The sequence below is a fragment of the Sus scrofa genome, chromosome Y (assembly GCF_000003025.6).
Source record: "Sus scrofa isolate TJ Tabasco breed Duroc chromosome Y, Sscrofa11.1, whole genome shotgun sequence".
Lineage (NCBI taxonomy): Eukaryota > Metazoa > Chordata > Mammalia > Artiodactyla > Suidae > Sus > Sus scrofa.
Window position 1 is genome coordinate 8,993,817 of NC_010462.3, and position 23,986 is coordinate 9,017,802.

The window sequence follows — 23,986 nt, forward strand, 5'->3', positions numbered from 1 at the left end:
CATGAGGACATCGGTTTGATCCCTGGCCACACTCAGTGGGTTAAGGATCCGGTGTTGCTCTGAGCTGTGCTGAAGGTCAAAGATATAGCTCAGATCTTGCATTGCTGTGGCTGTAGTGTAGGCAGGCAGCTACAGCTCCAACTGAACTCCTAGCCTGGGAATTTCCATATGCTGAGAGTGCCACCCTAAAAAACCTAAACAAATAAAAATCTAAAAAAAATAAAAATAAAAACCACCTCTATGTGAAATTAATATAGCTAATCCTACTTTCGCTTTGAGTGATGTTAGCTTGGCATACTCTTCTCTATTCATTTAATCTATGTCTTCATGTTCAAATGGTACTTCTTATATCCAACATTTCATTGCATCTTTTGTTTGACCCACCCTGACAATCTCTTTTAACACGACTCTTACTTTTCAACTGTAAACATTCTCCTGAAGTCATTCACCCTTTATTCCACTTTATTTATTAGTGACTAAAAATTTCTACAGCACCAGTCACAGACTCACTACTGAGACTGTGTCTCCAATTTTGACTGCCAATGTGGAGGTCCCACAGATACGTTATTACATTTGATTCTGAAGGCAAAGAAAAATAAAAGTGAGGAGTTCCTGTCGTGGCTTAGTGGTTAATGAATCCGATTGCGAACCATGAGGTTTCGGGTTCGATCCCTGGCCCTGCTCAGTGGGTTAAGGATCCCACGTTGCCATGAGCCGTGGTGTAGTTCACACACGTGGCTCGGATCCCACATTGCTGTGGCTGTGGTGTAGGCCAGTGGCTACAGCTCCGATTAGACCCCTAGCCTGGGAACCTTCATATGCCGAGGGAGTGGCCAAAGAAATGGCAAAAAGACAAAAAAGAAAAAGAAAAAGAAAAAAAACAGTGAGCTTATAATTTTAATACCAGTGTGAAATCATGCCAAATCTCTCTCTTCAGTGAATAGCACCATTGTTCCCTAACAACATTCTTGATTCCCCTCCCCACACCTCTACATCTAAGTGAAATCAACTAATCTACATCAATCAGTTTTAAATTTTAGTCTCTCTCTCTCTCTTCTTTTTCCCCAGTTCAGGCAACTTTCATCTCTCATGGAAATTAGTTCAATAGCTTTCTAATTGGCCTTTTCTGTCATAGCTCTTGACTTCTGCCCTGGATCCACCTGCTCAATATGCATTTCAGCCTCTTTCTACAAATTATATTATTTTGCTAGGCTTCTGGCTATAATTTACATTCCAACAATTACTTGTATTCATACTCAATTTTGAAGGTGAGAGTGATACATTACAAAGATGAGGACTTGCTCTGGCTTTTTTTTCCTCCTCTTCTCACAGCATATGCAATTGCAGCACATGGACATTCCCAGGCCAAGGGCTGAATCAGAGTTGCAGCTGCAGGTCTACACCATGGCCATGGCAACAGCAGATCCAAGCCGCATCTGTGGCCTATGCTACAGCGTGAGGCAACTCTGGATCCTGAACCCACTGAGGCCAGGGATCCAACCCACATCCTCTGGTTCTTAGCTGCTGAGCCACAATGAGAACTCCTACTCTGGCTTTTTTCTTTTTTTGGTAAACATGTTTTTACAATCATTTGGCTTTCAGTGGCAGTTGTAGGGTGAAACTTCAGCAGTTAATCTCTATGCACGAGTGAAAAAAGCCAGGACCGAGGGAACTCACTTTGATGGATGGTTGCTTTCTAAATCCCAGATCATAGTAGAGAATGAATAGTCTTGGAACCAGCAGTATGGAGACTGGTTTTTGATAGTCCAGCTCATTAATTATAGCAGAGGCAGTGCCTTTCTGGTGTCAAATTCTATTACAATAATCTGGAGGTATTCCTGGAATCTCCCTGTGAATCTCTCTCCTTCAGCTCTTTCAATCATTTGTAGGCTGCTTCTTGTTTATATTAGTTGAAATGGCTTATTTCATCTGCAACTAAGCCCTGACTACAATATATTACAACCAGAATTTCATCAAAAATCACATTTCATCCCGAGTGATCCTTCCGAAACTCTAAAACTCAAATCTGATAGCAGCTCTACACTTGCTTAAAATCTTTTTAATGTCTTTCTTATATAATTAAGCCCAAACATTTAAATCTTATTTGAAAGTTTCTGCATCATCTAGCCCTTCTGTCCTCTGCAGACTAATCTTCACCCTCATCATACTGAGCTTTCATTCAGGTTCTCAAGACAATAAATTATTCTCTAATCTCTTCATCTTTGCACACATTATTCTCCTGCTGAGGAGCACTCTTGACCTTTCTCTCTTAATGTATGTGCTTTTAAAATCTTGACCTAACAGACAGAACGTCTTCTGACTGGACTTGCTACTCCATGTCATTGGCACCCAGACTCTGGATTAAGCAATCTTCCACATGCTCATACAGCCATGTGCACCATAATCTTCCTCCTTTAAAATGTACTCCAGTGTATACATCGATGTTTTTGAAAAACTACTCAGGTGGCCATGTGCAGAAGACCATGTACTGGGACAAAAAGAGAGTGAAAAGTTTGATGAGAAAGAAAAATATCATTTTTTGCTCTGAGCTAGTACCATATTAGCGGATATGGAAAGGAGAAAATTATTTTGTATGTTATTGCAGAGAATGGGCAAAAAAATTCAGGGAACTCAAGAAGTATCATTTATAGGAGTTCCTGTTGTGATTCAGCAGGTTAAAAATTCTGCTAGTATCCCTGAGGATTTGGATTTGATCCCTGGTCTCACTCAGTGGATCAAGGATCCAGTGTCACCATAAGCTGCAGCATAGGTCACAGATGTGGCTTGAATCTGGTATTGCTGTGGCTGTGGTGTAGACCTGCACCTGTAGCTGATTTGACCCCTAACCTGGCAACTTCCATATGCCACAATTGTGGCTTTAAAAAGAGAAGGGAAAAAAAGTATCATTTATAAAATGTATATTTTAATAATAATAGATATCACATTTTCTAGGAATGAAGACAAATGAGTTACTAAATTGTATGTTGGCATTCCTTTTCAAGTTAGTTCACATTTTGAGTATGTGCTCCAGGCAAAGCATTGCATAAGGTCATGTACATATACTGATTAGTAAGACATTATCCTAATCCTGGACATTTCAGTTGGCGAGTGAAGACATCAATACTTTAACAAACAGGCAGAGAGCTAAGAGGAAGCAGAATCAAATAATTTCAGTTTACATTGTTTGGGGGGGGGGGTTGCTTAAAGATAGTGAGATAAGAGTTTTTGGATACAAGCACCTTGTGATCAAAAGAACCGTGCCTTATATGCCACAGTTGCAGCCATAAAAAGAAAAAAAAAGAAAAAGTATCTTGCCTTGAGACATAATACAGACAGGCTTTAGTTTCTCTTCTGACACTAAGTAGGTTTGGCGATGGTGAATCACTTGCCTAACTTCTGTGAGACTTAATTTCCTTAAGTGCACAACAATTTTTTTTGAGTCAAATGACCTTTATTATTCTATGATTTTTACACATATACTATGTTTGTCATTTATTCCACTTGGTGTTCTCTGAACTTCCTGGATCAGTACTGTTATTTTGTAGAAATTCTCAGTTGTTGCTGCTTTAAACATTTCTTCTGTGCCTCATTTTCTTCTCATTCTGTTATCTTCATTACCCATTTTCTACTCTTTGTAGCTTTCCAACACTTCTTAGATATTTTAGGTTTTATTTTGGGGGAATATTTTTCTTTTTGCATTTCTGTTTTGGAAATTTCTCTTCATAATCCTGAAGCTCAGAGAATCTCTCCTCAGTTGTGTCTAGTCTACTAGTGAGTCCATCAAAGACAATTATCATTCTGTTAGTGTTTTTCTGAGCTCTAAAATTTTTTTTTTGATTCTCAGAATTTATATTTCTCTGTATGAGTTGCATATCTGTTTTTGTATGTTGTCTATTTCAATGATTAGACGCTCATCATTTTAATAAAAGTTATTTTAAATTACCTATCTGATCGTTTGAACACTTGTGCTATATCTGAGTCTGGTTGTAATGCTTGCTCCATTTCTCCAGATTGTGTATTTGAGTTTTCTTGGTGACAGCACCAGCTCGGCAGAGTGAGAGGCTCTAGTCTCCATCCCTCAACAAAGATTAACAGACATCAGCAATAAAAACAGGAGTTCCCACTATGGCTCAGTGGGAACAAACTCAACTACTATCCGTGAGGACGTGGGTTTGATTCCTAGCCTTGCTCAGTGGGTTAAGGATCTGGCATTGCCATGAGCTGTGGTATAGGTTACAGATGCAGCTCAGATCCTGTGTTGCTGTGACTGTGATGCAGGCTGGCAGCTGTAGCTCCAATTCTACCCCTAACCCTGGGAATTTCCATAACCTGTGGGTGCAGCCCTAGAAAGACAAAAAAAAAAAAAAACAAAAAAACCCAAAACTTATCCAATAAAAACAGCTATGGGTGAGTATAAGACTCATTTAAGAAACCTTAGCACTTAGCATTACAGTGAAACAAAAAGCCCTGAGAGCAAAAGCATGAAAATGGAAGGAAAAACAGCTTCATTTTGCTACACGAGCACAAAGTCCTACTCAGCACCAAGGTCAGGAAAGGGAAAGCAGTGAACAACCGGCTTCTTCAGCCTTTTGGGGCACTACGCAAAGCAATCGCTTCAGTTTCATACCACCCCAGTGACTGAAAAAACTGAGACTTCTAAAGATGGTGAAAGAATGGTAGTGGCTACCTACCAGTGTTAGCCCAAAAGTGGGAGCAGGGGCAGTTTCCAGTGCCCTACTCTGGAAAGAGCCTAGACACCTCAAGAGCCTTTTCAGATGTTTCAGGCCTCCCTACCGCTCATTATCCAATAACCTCATCACTGACCCCAGAAGTTAGTGCTGTTGAAGAAATCATAAGCACAACCACCACAGATCCTCTGCAGGTTTTGCCACTGTGGTTTGCCATGGAGGGTCTACTACAGAGTGCATACTGACAAACAAGATCTTCAGGACTGCTTGAGGGACCCTATGATCCTAAGTGTTGTCACTAGCTATAGTGCTGGTTCACCTGTAGCTATGTGCATCCTAGACCTCCACAGCTGACACCCACACAATGTGTGCATTTGTTGCAAACCCCTGAAGCTATGAATTAGAACGTTACTGGCCTGTTTTCATTACCAGAGTCCATGGCTGCAAACGTGGCTGTGGTGAGATGCTGAAGATAAAGAAGTATACATTGAAGGTCAGGTATATGACTTCCACAGCTGTTAATATGACCACAGAAGGCAATGGCCCACCTTCTGTTCCCAGGCCTCACTACCACACAGGCACCTGAGGCATGTGGCGCATGACCACACCTCTGAGTTCGGCCACTGTTGTCACCCACTCTTGTCCCTACACCCTAGACCTGGGTGAACTACTGAGGATATAAATAGCCCCTGAAGCCACTGTGCACAACCAGTAGCTGTTTCCAAGGATTATGCAGATGTTGATGTTGTGGATTTGAGGAGCCTGAGCTGACACTTACACCATTGGAGACCTGGATCTGCCACGTACTGCTATGTGTGCCACCCGCAATGTCAGGTCAGGTTTCATCATGCCTACTTCCATCCCCACATACACAAGTGAAACTTTTTCCTTTCCCAAATCAGTCCCTGATGTTTGGAAGAAGGAATTGCTTCTTCAAATACACCGATACCTACACAACACTACAAGAATCATAAAGAATCAGGGAAATATAGTAAACCTCCAATAACTGTCCCCAAAGAATTAGAAATACATCAATTTCTTGACAAAGAATGCAAAATAATTTTTGTAAAAATCTTCAGAGAGTTATAAAAGAACACAAGTAAATAATTTAACAAAATCAGGAAAACAATAAAAACGCAAATCAAGAAGTTCAACAAAGAAATGGAAAACATGATAAAGAACCAAGCACATTTTGGATTTGCAGCTAAAAAGACACAGTGACTTAGAGTTCCTGTTGTGGCACAGCAGAAATGAATCCAACTAGTTTCCATTGGGACTTGGGTTTGATCCCTGGCCTGGCTCATGGGTTAAGGATCCAGTGGTTCCATGAGTTGTGGTGTAGGTTGCAGACATGGCTTGGACCCCAAGTTGCTGGTGCTGTAGGCTGGCAGCTGCAGCTCCAATTCGACCCTTAGCCTGGGAACTTCCATATGCCTCAGGTGTGGCCCGCAAAACAAACAAACAAAAAAAATAAACGAACAAAAAAAAAAAAAAAAAAAGGAAGAAAGAAAGCAAAAATAAATAAATACATACATAATAAATAATAAAAAGTGGAGTTCCCATTGTGGTGCAGTGGTTAATGAATTCGACTAGGAACCATGAGGTTTTGGGTTCGTTCCCTGCCCTCGCTCAGTGGGTTAAGGTTCCAGCATTGCTGTGAGCTGTGGTGTAGGTTCCAGATGCGGCTTGGATCCTGCATTGCTGTGGCTCTGGCGTAGGCCAGTGGCTACAGCTCCGATTAGACACCTAGCCTGGGAACCTCCATATGCCACGGGAGCGGCTCAAGAAAAAGGCAAAAGAAAAAAAAAAATAATAATAAAAAGTATGGTACTGGTACAAAAACAGATCATGGACCCAATGGAACAGACACAGAGCGCACAGAAATAAGCCCAGACACCTATGATCAATTTATCTTCGACAAAGGAGGCAAGAATATAAAATGGGAGAAAGACAGTCTCTTCATCAAGTGGTGCTGGGAAAGCTGGATAGCTGCATGTAAATCACCAAAATTAGAATACACCTTTACTCTGTGCACAAAAATAAACTCAAAGTGGCTTAAAGACTTAGAACTAAGACATGATACCATAAAACTCCTCAACTCAAACTTCTAAAGTAAACCTAGGGGAGTTCCTGCCGTGGCTCAGTGGTTAACAAATCCAACTAGGAACCATGTGGTTTTGGGTTTGATCCCTGGCCTTGCTCATCGGGTTAAGGATCTGGCATTGCCGTGAGCTGTGTTGTAGGTTGCAGACGCAGCTCAGATCTGGCATTGCTGTGACTCTGGCGGAGGCCGGCAGCTACAGCTCTGATTAGACCCCTACCTTGGAAACCTCCATGTGCCACGGGTGTGGCCCTTGAAAAGATAAAAAGACAAAAATAAATTAATTAAAAAATAAAAATAAAAAATAAAGTGAATCAAAGTGAAACATTCTCTGACATAAATCGTACAAGTGTTTTCTTAGGTCAGTCTCCCAAGGCCACAGAAATAAACAAATAAACAAATGGGTCCTAATTAAACTTACAGGCTTTTGCCCACCAAAGAAAACCATAAACAAAACAAAAAGACAACCTACGGAATAGGAGAAAATATTTGCACATGATGCAACCAACAAGGGCTTAAACTCCAAAATACAAGAACAACACATACAACTCAACAACACAAAAACAAACAACCCAATCAAAAAATGGGCAGATCTTCCAAAGACATACAGATGAGCAACAGGAAATGCTGTGGAGAAAAAAGGAACCCTCCTTGGTGGGTTGGTGGGAATATAAAGTGGTGCAGCTATTATGGAAGACACCATGGAGATTCCCCAGAAAACTAAAAATAGAACTATCCTATAGCATCCAGCAATCCCCTCCTGGGCATATACCCAGAGAAAGCCGCCAATATAAAAAGATACATTCGGAGCTCCTGCTGTGGTGCAATGGTATCAGTGGCGTCTTGGGAGTGCTGAGACGGGTTCAACCCCTGGCCTGGCATAGTGTGTTAAGGATCCAGTGTTGCCCCAGCTGCAGCTTAGATCTGACACTCAAACTGCAGCTCAGATCTGACCCCTGGACTGGGAGTTCCATATGCCACGGGGTGACCAAAAAATATAAGATATATATAACATGAATCCCTATCTTCACTGCAGCACTATTCACAAGTGGCAAGACATGGAAACAACCTAAATGTCCACTGCCAGAGGAATGGATAAGAAGATGTGGTATACATACACAATATAATGCTATTCAGCCATAAGAAAGAACAAATCATTTGCAACAATATGAATGCAAGTGGCTTCTCACACGAGATGAGGCAAATCAGACAGAGAGCAAATATCATATGATATCACTTATATGTGGATTCTAAAATAGGGCACAAATGAACCTATCTACAAAATCAGAAACAGACTCACAGACAGAGAGAACAGACTTGTGGTTTCCAAGGGGGAAGACAGGTGCGAGAAGGATGGATGGAGTGAGAGTTTGGGGTTAGCAGATGCAAACTATTACCTGGAGGATGGATAAACAACAAGGTCCTACTGCATGGCACAGTAAACTATATCCTGGGACAAACCATAAAGCTAAGAGAACATAGAACAGAATGTGCGTATGAGCATGACTGAGTCACTGCTGTACAGCAGAAAATAACACATTGTAAATCAACTTTATTTCTATTAAAAAAAATTTTAAGTGAACAGAGGACCTGAATAGACATTCTTCTGAAGAAGCCATATAAAATGGCCAACGGGCACATTAAAAATATAGTCATTACAGGAGTTCCCGTCGTGGCGCAGTGGTTAACGAATCCGACTAGGAACCATGAGGTTGCGGGTTCGGTCCCTGACCTTGCTCAGTGGGTTAACGATCCGGCGTTGCCGTGAGCTGTGGCGTAGGTCGCAGACGCGGCTCGGATCCCGCGTTGCTGTGGCTCTGGCGTAGGCCGGTGGCTACAGCTCCGATTGGACCCCTAGCCTGGGAACCTCCATATGCCACGGGAGTGGCCCAAGAAATAGCAACAATATCAACAACAACAACAACAAAAAAAAGACAAAAGACAAAAAAAAAAAAAAAATATATAGTCATTACAGAAATGCAAATCCAAATCATGAGTTATCACCAGTCAGAACGTATACTATGAAAGAGACAACAAATAACTGTTAGTGAGTATGAGAAAAAAGGGATCCCCTATGCACTCTTGGTGGAATGTAAATTGATACAGCCACTATGAAAAACAGTACAGTGATTCCTCTAAATATTAATAAAAGAATGACTTTATGAGCCAGTATGTCCACTCCTGGGCATATATCCAAAAAAATCAAATATACTACATCAAAGATATGAAATAGGCACCGCAATGTTCACAACAGCGCTATTTGCAATAGCCAAGATACAAAGGCAATTTATGTATCCTTAAACAAAGAATGGTTAAAGAACACGTGGTATGAATGTTGGTGTATGTGTATTTGTGTAATTATTCAGCCATTAAAAAAAATGAAATTTGCCAATTGTAGCAACATGCATGCACCTACAAAGTATTATGTTAAGGAAAATTTGACAAAGTGAAATCCAAAAGATCTCACTTTTATGTGGAATCTTATAAAGTCAAGCACACTAATAGGTTATGGGGTGGGAGACAACATAGAATTTGCAAACAATATAATCAACAGGAGTTAACATCCAAAACATAAACAGGTTATATAACTCGATATGTCAGCCCTACTCCCCCAAAAGGTTACACCATTAAAAACTACACAGATGAACTGAAAAGGCATTTTTTTCCCAAAGAGTATATACTGATGGCTAGCAGGTACATGAAAAGATGCTCATCACTGATTACTAGAGAAATGCAAAAAATGAGCTACGATCTCACATACGTAGAATGGCTGTGCTTAAAAAAAACTAGACATAACAAATGTGGGTGAAAATGTGAGAAAAGGAAAAGTAACAGTGTACATTCCCTTGAACACTGTTAGTGGGAATGTAAACTAATGCAGCCACTGTGGAAAACTGCATGAAGGTTCATAAACAAACAAAACAAAACAAAAAAATAGGGAGTTCTTGCTATAGCACAGCAGAAAGGAATCCAACTAGTAACCAAGAGGTTGTGGGGTCGATCCCCATCCTCTTTCAGTGGGTTGAGGATAAAACATTGCCATGAGCTGTAGTATAGGTGGCAGACGTGACTTGGGTCCTGTGTGGTTGTGCCTTTGGTGTACGCCAGCAGCTGTACCTCCAATTCAACCTCTAGCCTGGGAACCTTCATATGACGTGGGTAGGTCCCTAAAAAAAGGGGAGTTCTTGTTGTGGCTCAGAGACTTTAAGAAGTCAGCGAGTATCCATGAAGATGCGGACTGATCCCTGGCCTTGTTCAGTGGGTTAAGAATCCTGCACTGCCACAAGGTGTGGCAAAAGGTCGCAGATGTGGCTGCAGTCTAGGCTGGCAGCTGCAGCCCTGATTCATACCCTAGCCTGGGCACTTCCTTATGCCACAGGTGCAGTCCTGAAAAGAAAAGAAAGAAAAATAAAACAAAACGAACAAACAAAACAACCAAAAATATAAGCGCCATTTTACCCAGCAACCCCACCCCTGGGTATATATCTGGAAATGAAAACACTAATTCCAAAAGATGCATGAACCCTAATGTCCGTAGCAGCCAAGACAAGGGAGCAATCCAAGCACACACCAACAAAACAATGGTGTGCGTGTGTGTGTGTGTGTTTGAAATATATATGTATAATGGAGTACTACTGAGCCACGAAAAAAGAATGAAATTCTGCCACTGGCGCAATGAAGACAGACCTAGAGAGTTCTGTACATAGTGATGTAAGTGAGAGGGAGACAAACATGATCTGATGTCACTTAAGTGTTATCTAAAAAATAGTATAAACAAATGTACAGAACAAATAGCATAAGCAAATGTACAGTAGCAAACGCAGATACAGGATATACAGACATAGTGGTGACCAGTGGAAGAGGGAAGCAGGGTATGATGAAAAGACACTAACCACGAAGTAGAATAAATAAGCAACAAAGCTATATTGTACAGTATGGGAATAATCATTATTGCATAGTAACTTTTGTTTTTGCTTTTTGTTTTTTAGGACTGCATGTGAGGCACCTGGAAAGTTACCAGGCCAGGAGTCAAATCAGAGATGAAGCTACCAGCTCATGGCAACGCCAGATTCTTAACCCACTGAGTGAGGCCAGGGATCAAACCCGAATCCTCACGGATACCAGCTGGATTCATTACCACTGAGCAACGCCAGATTCTTAACCCACTGAGTGAGGCCAGGGATCAAACCCGAATCCTCACGGATACCAGCTGGATTCATTACCACTGAGCAACACAATGGGAACTCATGTAGTAACTTAAATGAAGTGTTATCCGTCAAAATACTGTAGCACTACAGCATACACCCGAAAATAACACTGTATTTAAAAGAATTATATTTCAATAAAAAAGAATACTGTCAAAACATCCTGATATTCTTCCTATTTTCATAGAACTGCAATTAAAAAGTTTTCAGTAAACCAACTATAATGGAAATAATAAAAATCATTTTTTAAAAAAGAAAGTTTTCAGAAGTTTAAAATAAAATCATTTTTAGGAGTTCCCACCGTGGTGCAGGGGAAATGAATCCGACGAGGAACAATGAGGTTGCGGGTTCGATCCCTGGCCTTGCTCAGTGGCTTAAGGATCTGGCATTGCTGTGGCTGTGGTGTAGACCAGCAGCTGTAGTGTAGCTCCAATTGGACCCCTAGCCTGGTAACCTCCGAATGCCACAGGTACAGCCCTAAAAAGCAAAATGAATGAATGAATGAATGAAGAAATGAACAAACGAACGAATCCACAATATCCAAATAATAGTAATAATAATAATATATATTTTTTTAAGTCAGAAAGGGAGCCCTCTGATGGCCTAGAGGTTAAGGACTCAGTGTTGTCACTGCTGTGGTGTGGGTTTGATCTCTGGGCCAGGAACTTGTGGGTACCACAGAAACAGGCAAAAAAAGAAAGGAAAGGAAGGAAGGAAGAGAGAAAGGGAGGGAGGGGGGGAGGAAAAACAAGACAGAAAAAGAAAACCATGTATACACTCAGAATTTCTGCTAAAATCTACAACATTTACAGGTCTCTTTAGCAAGGCTTAAACAAATAAAACTGCATACAAGAGTTTCTTGTATGCATGACTAAGGAAAAACACTTTAGTTAAGTTAGTGACCATTATCTAACCCTGCTCTGCCTCATTAAAGGATATACTGTATCAAAACCACTATGAGGTACCACCTTACACCAGCCAGAATGGCCACCACCAAAACGTCTACAAACAATCAGTGCTGGAGAGGGTGTGGAGAAAAAGGAAGCCTAGTACACTGTTGGTGGGATTGTAAATTGGTGCAACCACTGTGGAAAGCAGTGTGGAGATTCCTCAGAAAACTAAACAGAGAACTACCATTTGATCCAGCAAGCCCACTCCTGGGCATCTACCCAGAAAAAACCATGACTCCCAAAGATACATGTACTCCAATGTTCACTGCAGCACTATTTTTAATAGGCAAGACAGGGAAACAACCTAAATGCCCATCCACAGCGGAGTGGATAAAGGAAGGTATGATACATAAACACAATGGAATATTACTCAGCCATTAAAAGGAACGAAATACGGACATTTTTAGCAACATGGATGGACCGAGAAATTAGGTGACATTTGTCATACAATGAGACACCAACATCGAATGCTTTCACCGACGTGTGGAATCTGAAAAAAGGACAGAATGAACTTCTTGGCAGAACAGATACTGACTCACAGACTTTGAAACACTTATGGTCTCCAAAGGAGACAGTTTGGGGGGGGTGGGGGGATGCGCTGGGGGTGTGGGATGGAAATCCTATAAAACTGGATTGTGATGATCATTGTACAACTACAAATGTAGTAAATTCATTGAGTAATAAAAAATAAATAAATAAATAAAGGATATTATAAATACTGCCAATTCATTAAAATGCACAGCTTTACCCTCACAAATTTCTGTGATAATACGGACCACTGCACTATTATTCAAATAACCTATTCCCTACTAATTTTTATATATATTCACATTATGTGGAAGAAATTATTTCTTTTCTCTTGCCCTCCATATATATTCTCAGTAAACACACACCAAGTGCTATAAAATACTGCTGTAGGATAGCAAATACATTACAAAAGACTTATATACCACAGCTAGCTTATTTTCTGCTGTTAGGATGACATCCTGGGATTTTCGATAGGCTAATTTATACACTGTGAATACACAGACGAAAGAAAGTGTTAAAATCTACAGGGTGCCATAACTGCACTTACATTTTAAATCCCCTGGCATCCCACGGTGTACAGTTAGGCCAACTATATTCTTACCTTAACAGAAAACTGAGAAATCTGATTTTCTCCATCAAGTGACTTTAATCCTAGGTTTATTCCTCAGCTACTCAAATCTGACCAGTGTGTGATCTACATTATTTTTATATGTACTTACAATAGTTTTTAATGTTTCTGACTGACTTTTTTTTTTTTTTTTTTTGGTCGTTTGACTTTTTGCCATTTCCTGGGCCGCTCCCGCGGCATATGCAGTTTCCCAGGCTAAGGGTCCGTGGCATATGGAGGTTCCCAGGTTAGGGGGTCCCAGGCCACCGGCCTACACCACAGCCACAGCAACTCAGGATCCGAGCCTTGTCTGCAACCTACAGCACAGCTCACGGCAACGCCAGATCCTTAACCCACTGAGCAAGGCCAGGGATTGAACCCGCGACCTCATCGTTCCTAGTCAGATTCGTTAACCACTGAGCCACGACGAGAACTCCCTGACTGACTTTCTGGGTGCAATCGGTATCTCTCTTTCATAAACCATAAAACGCAGAGATAATTTGAGGAAATTAATATTTAAAACCTTGAACTAATTAAGGAACTGAATGAGTATAGAGTGCAAAAAGGCATTAACTCAGGAGGTCTTGGTTGCTAAAAGCTTACACATTCAGAAAAAGCCTAGCCTTGGCCAACCACTGAGAGAGAATCTTTAAACTTTTAAAATATCCTGCTTTGCAAGTGTACCTTTGTTTACCTGCAGCTTTGGGTAGTTCATGCTAACAGTATTACTTACTATAGGAGCCTAAAGTCATCTGAGGTCAACTGGACATCAAAAGGGGCTGGTGACTGAATAACTACAATTAAGGTTGGTCAGGTGGCTCTCCCTGTCTGTATTACCAAACTTCAATATTGGACACAAATACACCTTTCTTTGGAAAGAAGAAAACTCTGGAAGGTCTGGGGTTTCTCTGGTAGACAGTACTCTGTGCATGTAATTAAACACTCATTTCAGGGATGATTAAATGCTATTCACATGGCTGCTAATGGACAAGAAGATTTTTGCATTTTTGACTTTGGTGTCTTTTTCCTCTGAAATTTTTCATTCACACTCTTTCAGGGTAATAAAGCATAAGCATAAATAAAACTGTTTTCTGAGTTCACTGACCTCTGCCAAATCACCAAGACTTGAGCTTTGTAGTTTGGAGGGCCCACAATCATACCAGCTTTTAAGTAGCCTTTATTTGGGTTCTTTCTTGTTCATGAGTTCAGAGTAAGTCTCTTTCTCTCTCTGAAACACACACCCATTCACACCACCTTTGCAATCAAGATACCCTACACTTCTATAAGGAAAAGAGCAAATATTCTAAACAGACATAAATTTGCAAAAGCTTGTTGTTCTCCACAAACTTCACTTCTTTCAAAGAGCAATAGCTTTCTTTCTTTTCTTTGCCCTTTTTCTTAGGGTTGTACCCGTGGCATATGAAGGTTTCCCAGGCTAGGGTTGAATTGGAGCTGCAGCCTGCCGGCCTATACCACAGCCACAGCAACATGGGATCTGAGCCACATCTGCAACCTACACCACAGCTCATGGCAACGCCGCAGACTGAAACCACATCCTCAAGGACACTAGTTGGGTTCATTACCACTGAATCAGGACAGGAACTCCCAAAGAGCAATGCTTTTTGTTATGCAAGGAAGCTCCATTCTCATTTAAAGCGCTTGGAAAACATAAAATGTTAGGACAAATACAGAAGCTGTAAAAATACCACATACTGATAAATCAAATTTCCATCAGAATTAAGGTACTCAAAATAATGTACCATTTTTCCCAGTGATATTTATATTCACCAACTAGAAACCCACAATTCTTAGCAGATAACAAATATAACATGTAATTGTGCTATGACATACGATACTATACGTGGGCAGACTTCTAATCAGACCCATAAGAAAGAGAAATTGGTGATTAGATCACAGACACAACATCGCTAACCCACTTTTCATCTACATAGTGGCCAGTCACATACAGGAAAGTGGTTTACATATTCAAATGAAATTAAAACCTCCACTGTCTACTGATCACAAACATCAGGATCTATACTTAGTTAAAAGCCAAAAAAAAAGAAACCAACCAAAAAAAAAAAGGCACTAAAATGTTATCTTGCAATCTCAACATCATATCATATCTACTTCATACCTTGAAATACAACTCCCTTTTCTGTTAAGTTCATATCCTAAATTTGTTCCTTTTTTTTTTAATAGCAGTTTATAAATACCAACATTTTTTCAACACTCAACATTTACACCCACCCCAACACACACAGGAATGAAATAGTGTATAAGTCGGAAAAACCCCAATCACCTACCTTTAAACTAGACACATAGTCTGTGTTGACTTTGAACATCAGCCCAAGACGTAAATGAATTTCCTTGGCTCGACAAAAGCTGGGATCAACATATAGCACTTCTCGAAATGCTTTAATTGCCCTTGAAGAATACAGACATAAGAGGCTGTAAGACTTTAATATTACGCGTATTTACCTCAGAAGTACAGAGAACACAATGGCTACACAACTTTAAAAGAAATGAATAGTAGTTCTTTTGTGGAGCAGCAGGTTAAGGATCTGGCGTTGTTACTGCAGTGACTCAAGTAGACGCTATGGCTTAGGTTTGATGGATGGCCTGGAAACTTCCACATGCCTCAGATGGAGTCAAAAAAAAAAAAAAACCCCCAAGAAAACAAACAAACAAACAAAGGAACAAAGCAAAAAAACAAAAAAAAAATCCAAAACAAAATAAAACCAACAACTTTATAAAAACACTATAAAAACAGTGAGGGGTTTTTTTTCCCCTCAACTTCCTCAAGTTATTCAGCAATATTTAAAGACTAACTCTTTCTCTCTTTCCCTCTTTCTTTTTGTGTTTTTTTAAGGGCCTTACCTCTAACATACGGAGGTTCCCAGGCCTGGAGTTGAATCGGAGCTGCGGCCACCGGCCTACACCACAGCCACAGCCACAGCAAAGCAGGGTCCAAGCTGCACCCGATACCTACACAACAGCTCACGGCAACGCCGGATCCTTAACCCACTAAGCCAGGCCAGGGATCAAACCAATGTCCTCAAGGATACTAGTCAGGTTCATTAGCCACTGAGCCTCAATGGGAACTCCAGGAGACTGAATAACTTTTTCAGTGTAAACAACAGACTTAATTTATTTGAAACACCTTGGAGAGGGGGAAGAAGGTGAGAGTGTTTTATACTTTTACTCGGTTTTATACCGTTAGAAGCCTTATTTTTGCCTATCACATTCTGGCTTATATTTCTATTCTGCTTGGAACCTATTTTAAATATGCTGTGATCCAGATAGGGACTAATATTTTCTTTTTTTTCCATATGGGATGCCTACTGTACATAATAATTTGTGGGAAAAAATTATTCCTGCAGTGTCACCTCTATCATAAATCAAGGACATACTTTTATGGGATCCTCCTGACTCCTCTAATCTTCAAACTTCACTTGCCTACCTTTGTACTAATTCTATTCTCTTAATGATTTTGTCTTTTAGACAAAATCTTATTACCAATGGAGAAAATCCAGATGTGCTGGATGTATTTTGAATATATTAAAATATCTGGAATATATGAATTATAACTTCTTCAAAATAAATATGGCAGGAAACAAAAAGAAAAAATCTGTTTTGAATTTCAATTACTCTACAGACTAAAAACCTCAGCGGTCACTATTTAGGGTAACAATATTTTCAGAGTCTGTTCTCTTTCTATTATAAAATATGGGGAGAGTGAGTTCCCTGATGGTGCTCGGGATAAGAATGTGCCGTCGTCACTGTTGTGACCTGGGTCACTGCTCAGGTTTGATCCCTGGCCCAGGAACTTTTGTATAGCCTGGGCACAGCAACACCCCCCCCCCCAATAATTAAAACCCAAACAACATACCACTAATCTTAAATTATTAGGGTTAAGATCTTATTCTACGATTCTGTGGTTATACATATATTTATTGCAAAATCAGTTTTTCTCAAGAAAAGCTTTCTGAGACACATACAGACATCATTTAAAAATAAGCTATTAAAACATACAGTCATCTTTCATGCAATTAATATTAATACTGTTTCACATATTAAGCAATATAATTATTTCCTCACACATAGTAAGCAATGTAACATTTTGAATATACATTAACTATCTCCCTGCTGACTTTATATTCTTATTTTCAGTCTAGGGGCTCATGGGTTATCATAATTACATGAAAATTATCCAACATGAGTCACACTTGTCTATCCCTAAAATGTACAGTTCTGTGTAGCCAGCCTTACACAGGATCTGTTCTGGCTAGCTAAAGTAACAATGTCTATTTTTACAACAACTGCGAGCAATGATTTCAGAATATCCATCTTTCTATCCTGGCATAATGGGAAGTCCAAAAAAATAATTTCATTTACTACAACTTACAGCTTTTAATTTTACAGAGACTTTGATGTTGTCCTGATTCATAATGATTTTCTCCCTAAAAACTCTGTAAATTCTGTTACTGGCTCCTATAACCATTTAAGATCTTCCCATCTGGAAGTCATCACAGACTATGAACCCAATGTCAATGAGTTTTGTTTTAAAAAGCACACAGAAGGAGCAACCACTGTGGTTTAATAACATTAAATAAAAATGAACACATCTTATTTCCCTCATGAATGAAATTTTTAAATAAAGGGAGTTCTGGAGTTCCTGTTGTGGCCAAGCGGAAACCAATCCAACTAGGAACCATGAGGTTGCAGGTTCAACCCCTGACCTTATTCAGTGGGTTAAGGATCTGGCTTTGCTGTGAGTTGTGGTGGTCGCAGACGCAGCTCAGATCCCGAGTTGCTATGGCTGTGGCGCAGGCCAGCAGCCGTAGCTCTGATTTGACCCCTAGCCTGGGAACCTCCAAGTGCAATGGGTGCAGCCCTAAAAAGCAAAAATAAATAAAAATAAACAAATAAAATAAAATAAAAAGTAAAGGGAGTTGCCATTGTGGCTCAGCAGGTTAAGAACTCGACATAGTGTCCAAGAGGATGCAGGTTTGACCCCTTACCTCCCTCAGTGGGTTAAGGATCCAGTGTTGCCACAAGCTGCAGGCTCAGCAGCTTGGTCACAAATGCGGCTCAGATCTGGTGTTGCCATGGCTGTGGCACAGGCCAGCAGTTACAGCTCTGGATTCGACCAATATCCTGGAAATCTCCATATGCCATGGGTGCAGTGCTAAGATACATACATACACACATACACACATACACACATATATACATGATCTATTAAGGTCTTTTCTAGATCTGGAAGTCAGAATTTTGTGTTGTGTGAATAGGATTTTCAGGAAATTTACAGAGACTGATTTTGTCCTAATTCATAATATTTACTTAAAGGTAAATAATTTGTGCTTAACATCTCTCAAAGGAACACACACTTTATAAAAAAAAGTAAATGTTTTAACATCTATAATCCAAAGTTTGTGTAACTAACAATGCTGTACTTCTAAAGATGGCATTAATTAGTATGCCAAAAGGCCAAGGAGTAAGAAAAATAATATACAGGAAAATTCATACAGCTAAAAGCTGAGCATTCCTTCACCTTTGGGAAACCAGACCAAACACTGGTAAATGTACATTTAAGAATGCTGTATTAGGAGTTCCTGTTGTGGCACAGCGGAAATGAATCTGACTAGGAACCATGAGGTTGTGGGTTCGATCCCTCGCCTTGATCAGTGGGTTAAGGATCCGGCATTGCTGTGAGCTGTGCTGTAGGTCTCAGACGTGGCTCGGACCCCACATTGCTGTCAAGGTGGTGTGGGCCAGTGGCTACAGCTCCAACTGGACCCCAGGCCTGGGAATCTCCATATGCCTCAGGAGGTCCTAAAACATAAAAAGACAAAACAAAACCCAAAAAACAAAGAATGCTACATTAAACACTCAGAACTACCTACAGGACATGGTTGAAAACAGTGGTTGTATATTCACTCACATTCCTTTGAAATTCTCACAGCATTTAAATGAAAAAAAAAAAAATTTCCTGTACCTCACAGTTTACAAAATCTTACCAAATTACTGTCCAGGTTAATTATCAACACTGAAGGAGATATTATTCCCACAGTGGGAGATGGAGAGTTTATAATCAGGTTACTTGTAACTGGCCATCATGTATTAGCAAATGTGCTGCGGGGAGGGAATGAGCTCTGAATTTGATTTGAAGCTTGGTGATTTAAGAGTTTAAAATATATTATGGGTTTGTCGCACACAAACACAAAATGGAAAAACATCTGATGTAAGTCAACTTACCAGTGAAACGCATTGTAGTAGAAGTAAACCAAACCAAGGCCATATAAAAAGGTAGCATTCTATTAAAAAAATAAATAAAAGACAATATAAAGATTCTGTCTATTTTATATGTTGTTAATTTAGAAACATAAAACTTACGATGTTCTTTACTTTTAAAAGTTCTATCGTATCTTAAAACATGCTTAAAAGAACAAAGTCATGAGCCAAAGGGTAATGCAAAAGACATAAACAACACGGCAAAATGCTTCCAGTTTCTTTTAATCAAGATCACATTGAGAGCAGTTTTTTTTAAATCCTAAAATTTGTGTGAAATCACAAAGACACTGAAGAGACAAAGCATTCCAAAGAATGAAGATTAAACCTGAAGGGATCACACTTTCTGATTTCAAACTATACTATGAAGCTACAGTAATAAAATCAGTATGGTAACTGGTCTAAAAATACTGACACATACACCAAAGGAACAGAATAGAAAGCCCAGAATTAAACACTCACATTTCTAGTCAATTAATATTCAACAAGTGAGCCAAGAACACCAAACTGCAAAAGGATAGACTCTTTATCTCTTTGAAAATGATGTTGGAGAAAACGGATAAACCTATTCAAAATTATAGAATTAGACTCCTACTTTACACATTAACTCAGGAGGTCCCGTCGTGGCTCAGTGGTTAACGAATCCGACGAGGAACCATGAGGTGGCGGGTTCGATCCCTGGCCTCGCTCAGTGGGTTAAGGATCCGCTGTTGCCATGAGCTGTGGTGTAGGTCACAGATGCGGCTCGGATCTGGCATTGCTGTGGCTCTGGCGTAGGCTGGCATCTACAGCTCCCATTAGCCCACTATCCTGGGAACCTCCATAGGCTGCAGATGCAGCCCTATAAAGACAAAAGACAAAAGACAAAAAAAAAAAAAAAAAAAAAAAGAGGCATGAGGAGTCCAAATTACCAAGAAGCAAACCTAACTTTCAGTTTAATGTAATCATTGGTGTGTCTACTGGGAAAAGCATTTCTCCCCTTGAAACCAATACCTCACCAGAAGACCAACCCACAAATACTCCATAAAAATTCTGTGAAAATCCCAGAACATGTAGCTAAGACAGAAGGACATCCCTGGTCCTCAAACACAAACGGGATACTTTAAAAGGGTGAGAGGAACAGCTATACTCTAACTACATTGCCCTTCTCCCAAGTCAGCACAGCAAAACATCAAGAGGAATATACCAATCCTACGGTTTTTCCAGTGAGTAAACGATAGCACCAGAGGGACATCCAGCTCCCCCAGCATTGCAACTCACATTCAGAGCAGTGCATTTAAGTCACACCTACCTTATGGAAGGTATAGAGGGAAGAATATGCAGTGCTTGATCACTGAGGATCAAAATGTGAGTGAGAAAACTGTAGCCCTCACATCATGATAGACGAAATTCCCCTGTCAGGTGTGCCCAACAGAGAGTCCAGACAGTGATTCTGCAACTCTGCAGAGCGACATCTGAACAGTGAGCTCAGTGCACAGTTCTGCCTGATCCAAGACCATAAACAAATAGCCTAGCCAGTTTTGAAGCCTTTCTTACCATCCTGTCAAAGCAGGTGAACACACAGAAGAACCTGCTCCCTCCTCTGGACCCAACCAATCACAAATACAAGCACAGAATCTGGGAAGCTGCACAGCCCATCCAACTAAAACTTTAATACACTAAGTAAAAGTAAAAAGTTTACACTGCATTAAAGTTCTTAATAGCTAAAACAAAGCAAAAGATAGCTAAGACTCACTATAAACAAAAAGGAAAAACCAATAGTAATTTAAAAGATTACAATAAAGCAGTCAAAGTGTACCACAGGAAAAACTCATCAAATTGCAAAAGGTCTACACCAAGACAGAAAAAAAGGAATAAAGAAACTACAGAACATCAGGAAACATTAAAATTGCTGGAGTTCCCGCCATGGCGCAGTGGTTAATGAATCCGACTAGGAACCATGAGGTTGAGGGTTCGGTCCCTGCCCTTGCTCAGAGGGTTAAGGATCCGGGTTGCCGTGAACTGTGGTGTAGGTCACAGACTCGGCTCGGATCCCGCAAGTTGCTGTGGCTCTGGCGTAGGCTCCAATTCGACCCCTAGCCTGGGAACCTCCATATGCCGCGGGAGCGGCCCAAGAAATAGCAAAAAAAGAGACACACCAAAAAAAAAAAAAAAAAAAAAATTAAAATTGCTTTAAGAGTCCCACCTATCAATAAATACTTTAAATGGAAATGACTATGTGCTTCAACCAAACACTGAATGATTAAAAAATTAAGCAACAACAACAACAAAACATGAGTCAATGTTTCTCAAGGGACAGAAAGAAGTATTTCTATGGCAACCAAAAGAAAGCAGGAATGGCTATTTTTATACCACACAAAACAGATTTTAAACTAAAAGATGAAGCAACTAATATATAAAGCAAATCCTAACAGACTTAGTATTAAAAATAAACATCAATACAATCAAAGTTAGGAACTTTAATAGCCTAGTATCCTCAGCAGTTAGATCACCCGGACAGAGACTCCACAAAGAAACAGTGCACAACAGCATAGGCTAAATGGAAATAAAAGAACCATTCCTTTCAACAAGAGCAGAATATAGATTTCTCTTAATCACCTATGGAACATTTTCTAGGATAAATCACATGTTGGGGAATAAAACAATTCTTCAACACATTTAAGATTATTAAAGTCCTATCAAGTATCTTTCCAGACCACAATGATATAACGTCAGTAACACGAAGAAAACAAGTATTTCACAAATGCGTGGAATTTAAATATCACACTCTAAAACAACCAATGAACCAAAGAAGAAATTAAAAAGGGAGTTCCCGTCGTGGCGCAGTGGTTAACAAATCCGACGAGGAACCATGAGGTTGCGGGCTCGATCCCTGCCCTTGCTCAGTGGGTTAACGATCCGGTGTTGCCGTGAGCTGTGGTGTAGTTTGCAGACGGGGTTCGGATCCCGCGTTGCTGTGGCTCTGGCACAGGCTGGTGGCTACAGCTCCGAATGGATCCCTAGCCTGGGAACCTCCATATGCCGAGGGAGCGGCCCAAGAAATGGCAAAAAGACCAAAAAAAAAAAAAAAAAAAAAAAAAAAAAAAAAAATTAAAAAGAAACACTTAAAAGGGTCTCCAGATGGACAAAAATAAACACACATCACAAAAGGAGCTTAAATGACACAGCAAAAGTAGTGCTAAGGTGGAAGTTTATAGCTGATAAAGTCTTAAAACAACAACAACAACGAGAAATATCAAATAATCTACCTCACACCTCAAGGAAACAGTAAAAGATCAACAAACTGTGAAAAAGGTAGCAGAAGAAAAGAAAGATTAGAGCACAAATAAACATCTTTCAAAAATCAGTCAGGAAAAATTAAAACCAATTAAATAGACCAATAACAAGGAGATTCAATCAGTAAAAAAACATTTGCCTACACAGAAACCTCAGGGCCCGAGAGCTTATTAGTGAAATTAACCAAACATTTAAAAAAGAATGATACCACTCCTTTTCAAACTCTTCAAAAAAACTGAAGAGAACACTTCCAATGTCATTTTATGAATAACCCTGACGACAAAGTCAGAGGATCCTACAAATAAAAGGACACCAGACACAAACTCCCTGGTTGAACACAGAATATTCTCAGAAAACCATTTACAAACGACTGCAATGACACATTAAAATGATTATATGTCATGACTAAATGGCTTCTGATCTTGGAATGCAAAGCTGTGTCAACATACGCAAACCAATAAGTGTGATACTTGGCATTTCCATTGTGATGGTGCAGCAGAAACAAATCTGACTAGTATTCATGAGGATGTGGGTTCAATCCCTGGCCTCGGGCTCAGTGGGTTGAGGAACCAGTGTTGCCATGAGTAGTGGTGTAAGTCGACGATGCAACTCAGACCTAGCGTTGTGGCTGAGGTGTAGGCCGGCAGCTACAGCTCCAATTCGACCCCTAGCCTGGGAACTTTCACATGCTGCAGCTGCAGCCCTAAAAAGCCACAAAAAAAAAAAAAAAAAGTGATACTCTACATTCACGGAAGGAAAGAACAAAAATCCTATGACTGCCTAATTAGATGCAGAAATATCATGACATAATTCAACACCCACTCAGGATGAAAACTTGACAATTAAATATGGAGGGAACACACCTCAATGTAATAAAGACATATATGCAAGACCCAATACTTAACAATGAAATGTTCAAAGCATCTTTTTTAAGATCAGGAACAGCATATATTCGACAAAGTACTGAAGATCCTAGCCAGATCATTCAAGTGAAAAGAAAGGGGTGTAGGGAGGGAAAAGCAAATCAGAAAGGAAGAGATAAAATAGTCTATGTTTGCAAATTACAATATCTTACCAACAGAAAAGACTGAAGACTTCACCAAAAAGAATCAACAAATTTACTAAATTATATAAACTATAAATAAAATGAACTACAAATTACAGATGTTTTAATACCTCAATTACACAGCAAAGAAAACAATCTCTCATAATAGTACTAAAAACTACAGAAAAATTTAACCAATGAAAGCTCTATACTCTGAAAGTATACAAATTAGATCAAAGCAAATGAAAAAGACACAAATTAATGAAAATACACCCATTTTCATATAAAGAAT

At 39.8% G+C, this 23,986-nt stretch overlaps 1 protein-coding gene across 5 annotated transcripts in view; it reads right to left on the minus strand.

Moving 5' to 3' along the window:
* LOC110255320 (lysine-specific demethylase 6A-like) overlaps window positions 1-23,986 on the minus strand; it is a 150,023-nt gene that overhangs the window by 55,868 nt on the left and 70,169 nt on the right. For all 5 annotated transcript variants that reach the window (XM_021080980.1, XM_021080983.1, XM_021080981.1 and 2 more), the window contains exons 5-6: window positions 19,341-19,399; window positions 15,386-15,506 (exon numbers count right to left, since the gene is read on the minus strand). In XM_021080980.1, the coding sequence (XP_020936639.1) occupies window positions 15,386-15,506; window positions 19,341-19,399 (180 nt within the window). The remainder of the gene's footprint in view (window positions 1-15,385; window positions 15,507-19,340; window positions 19,400-23,986) is intronic.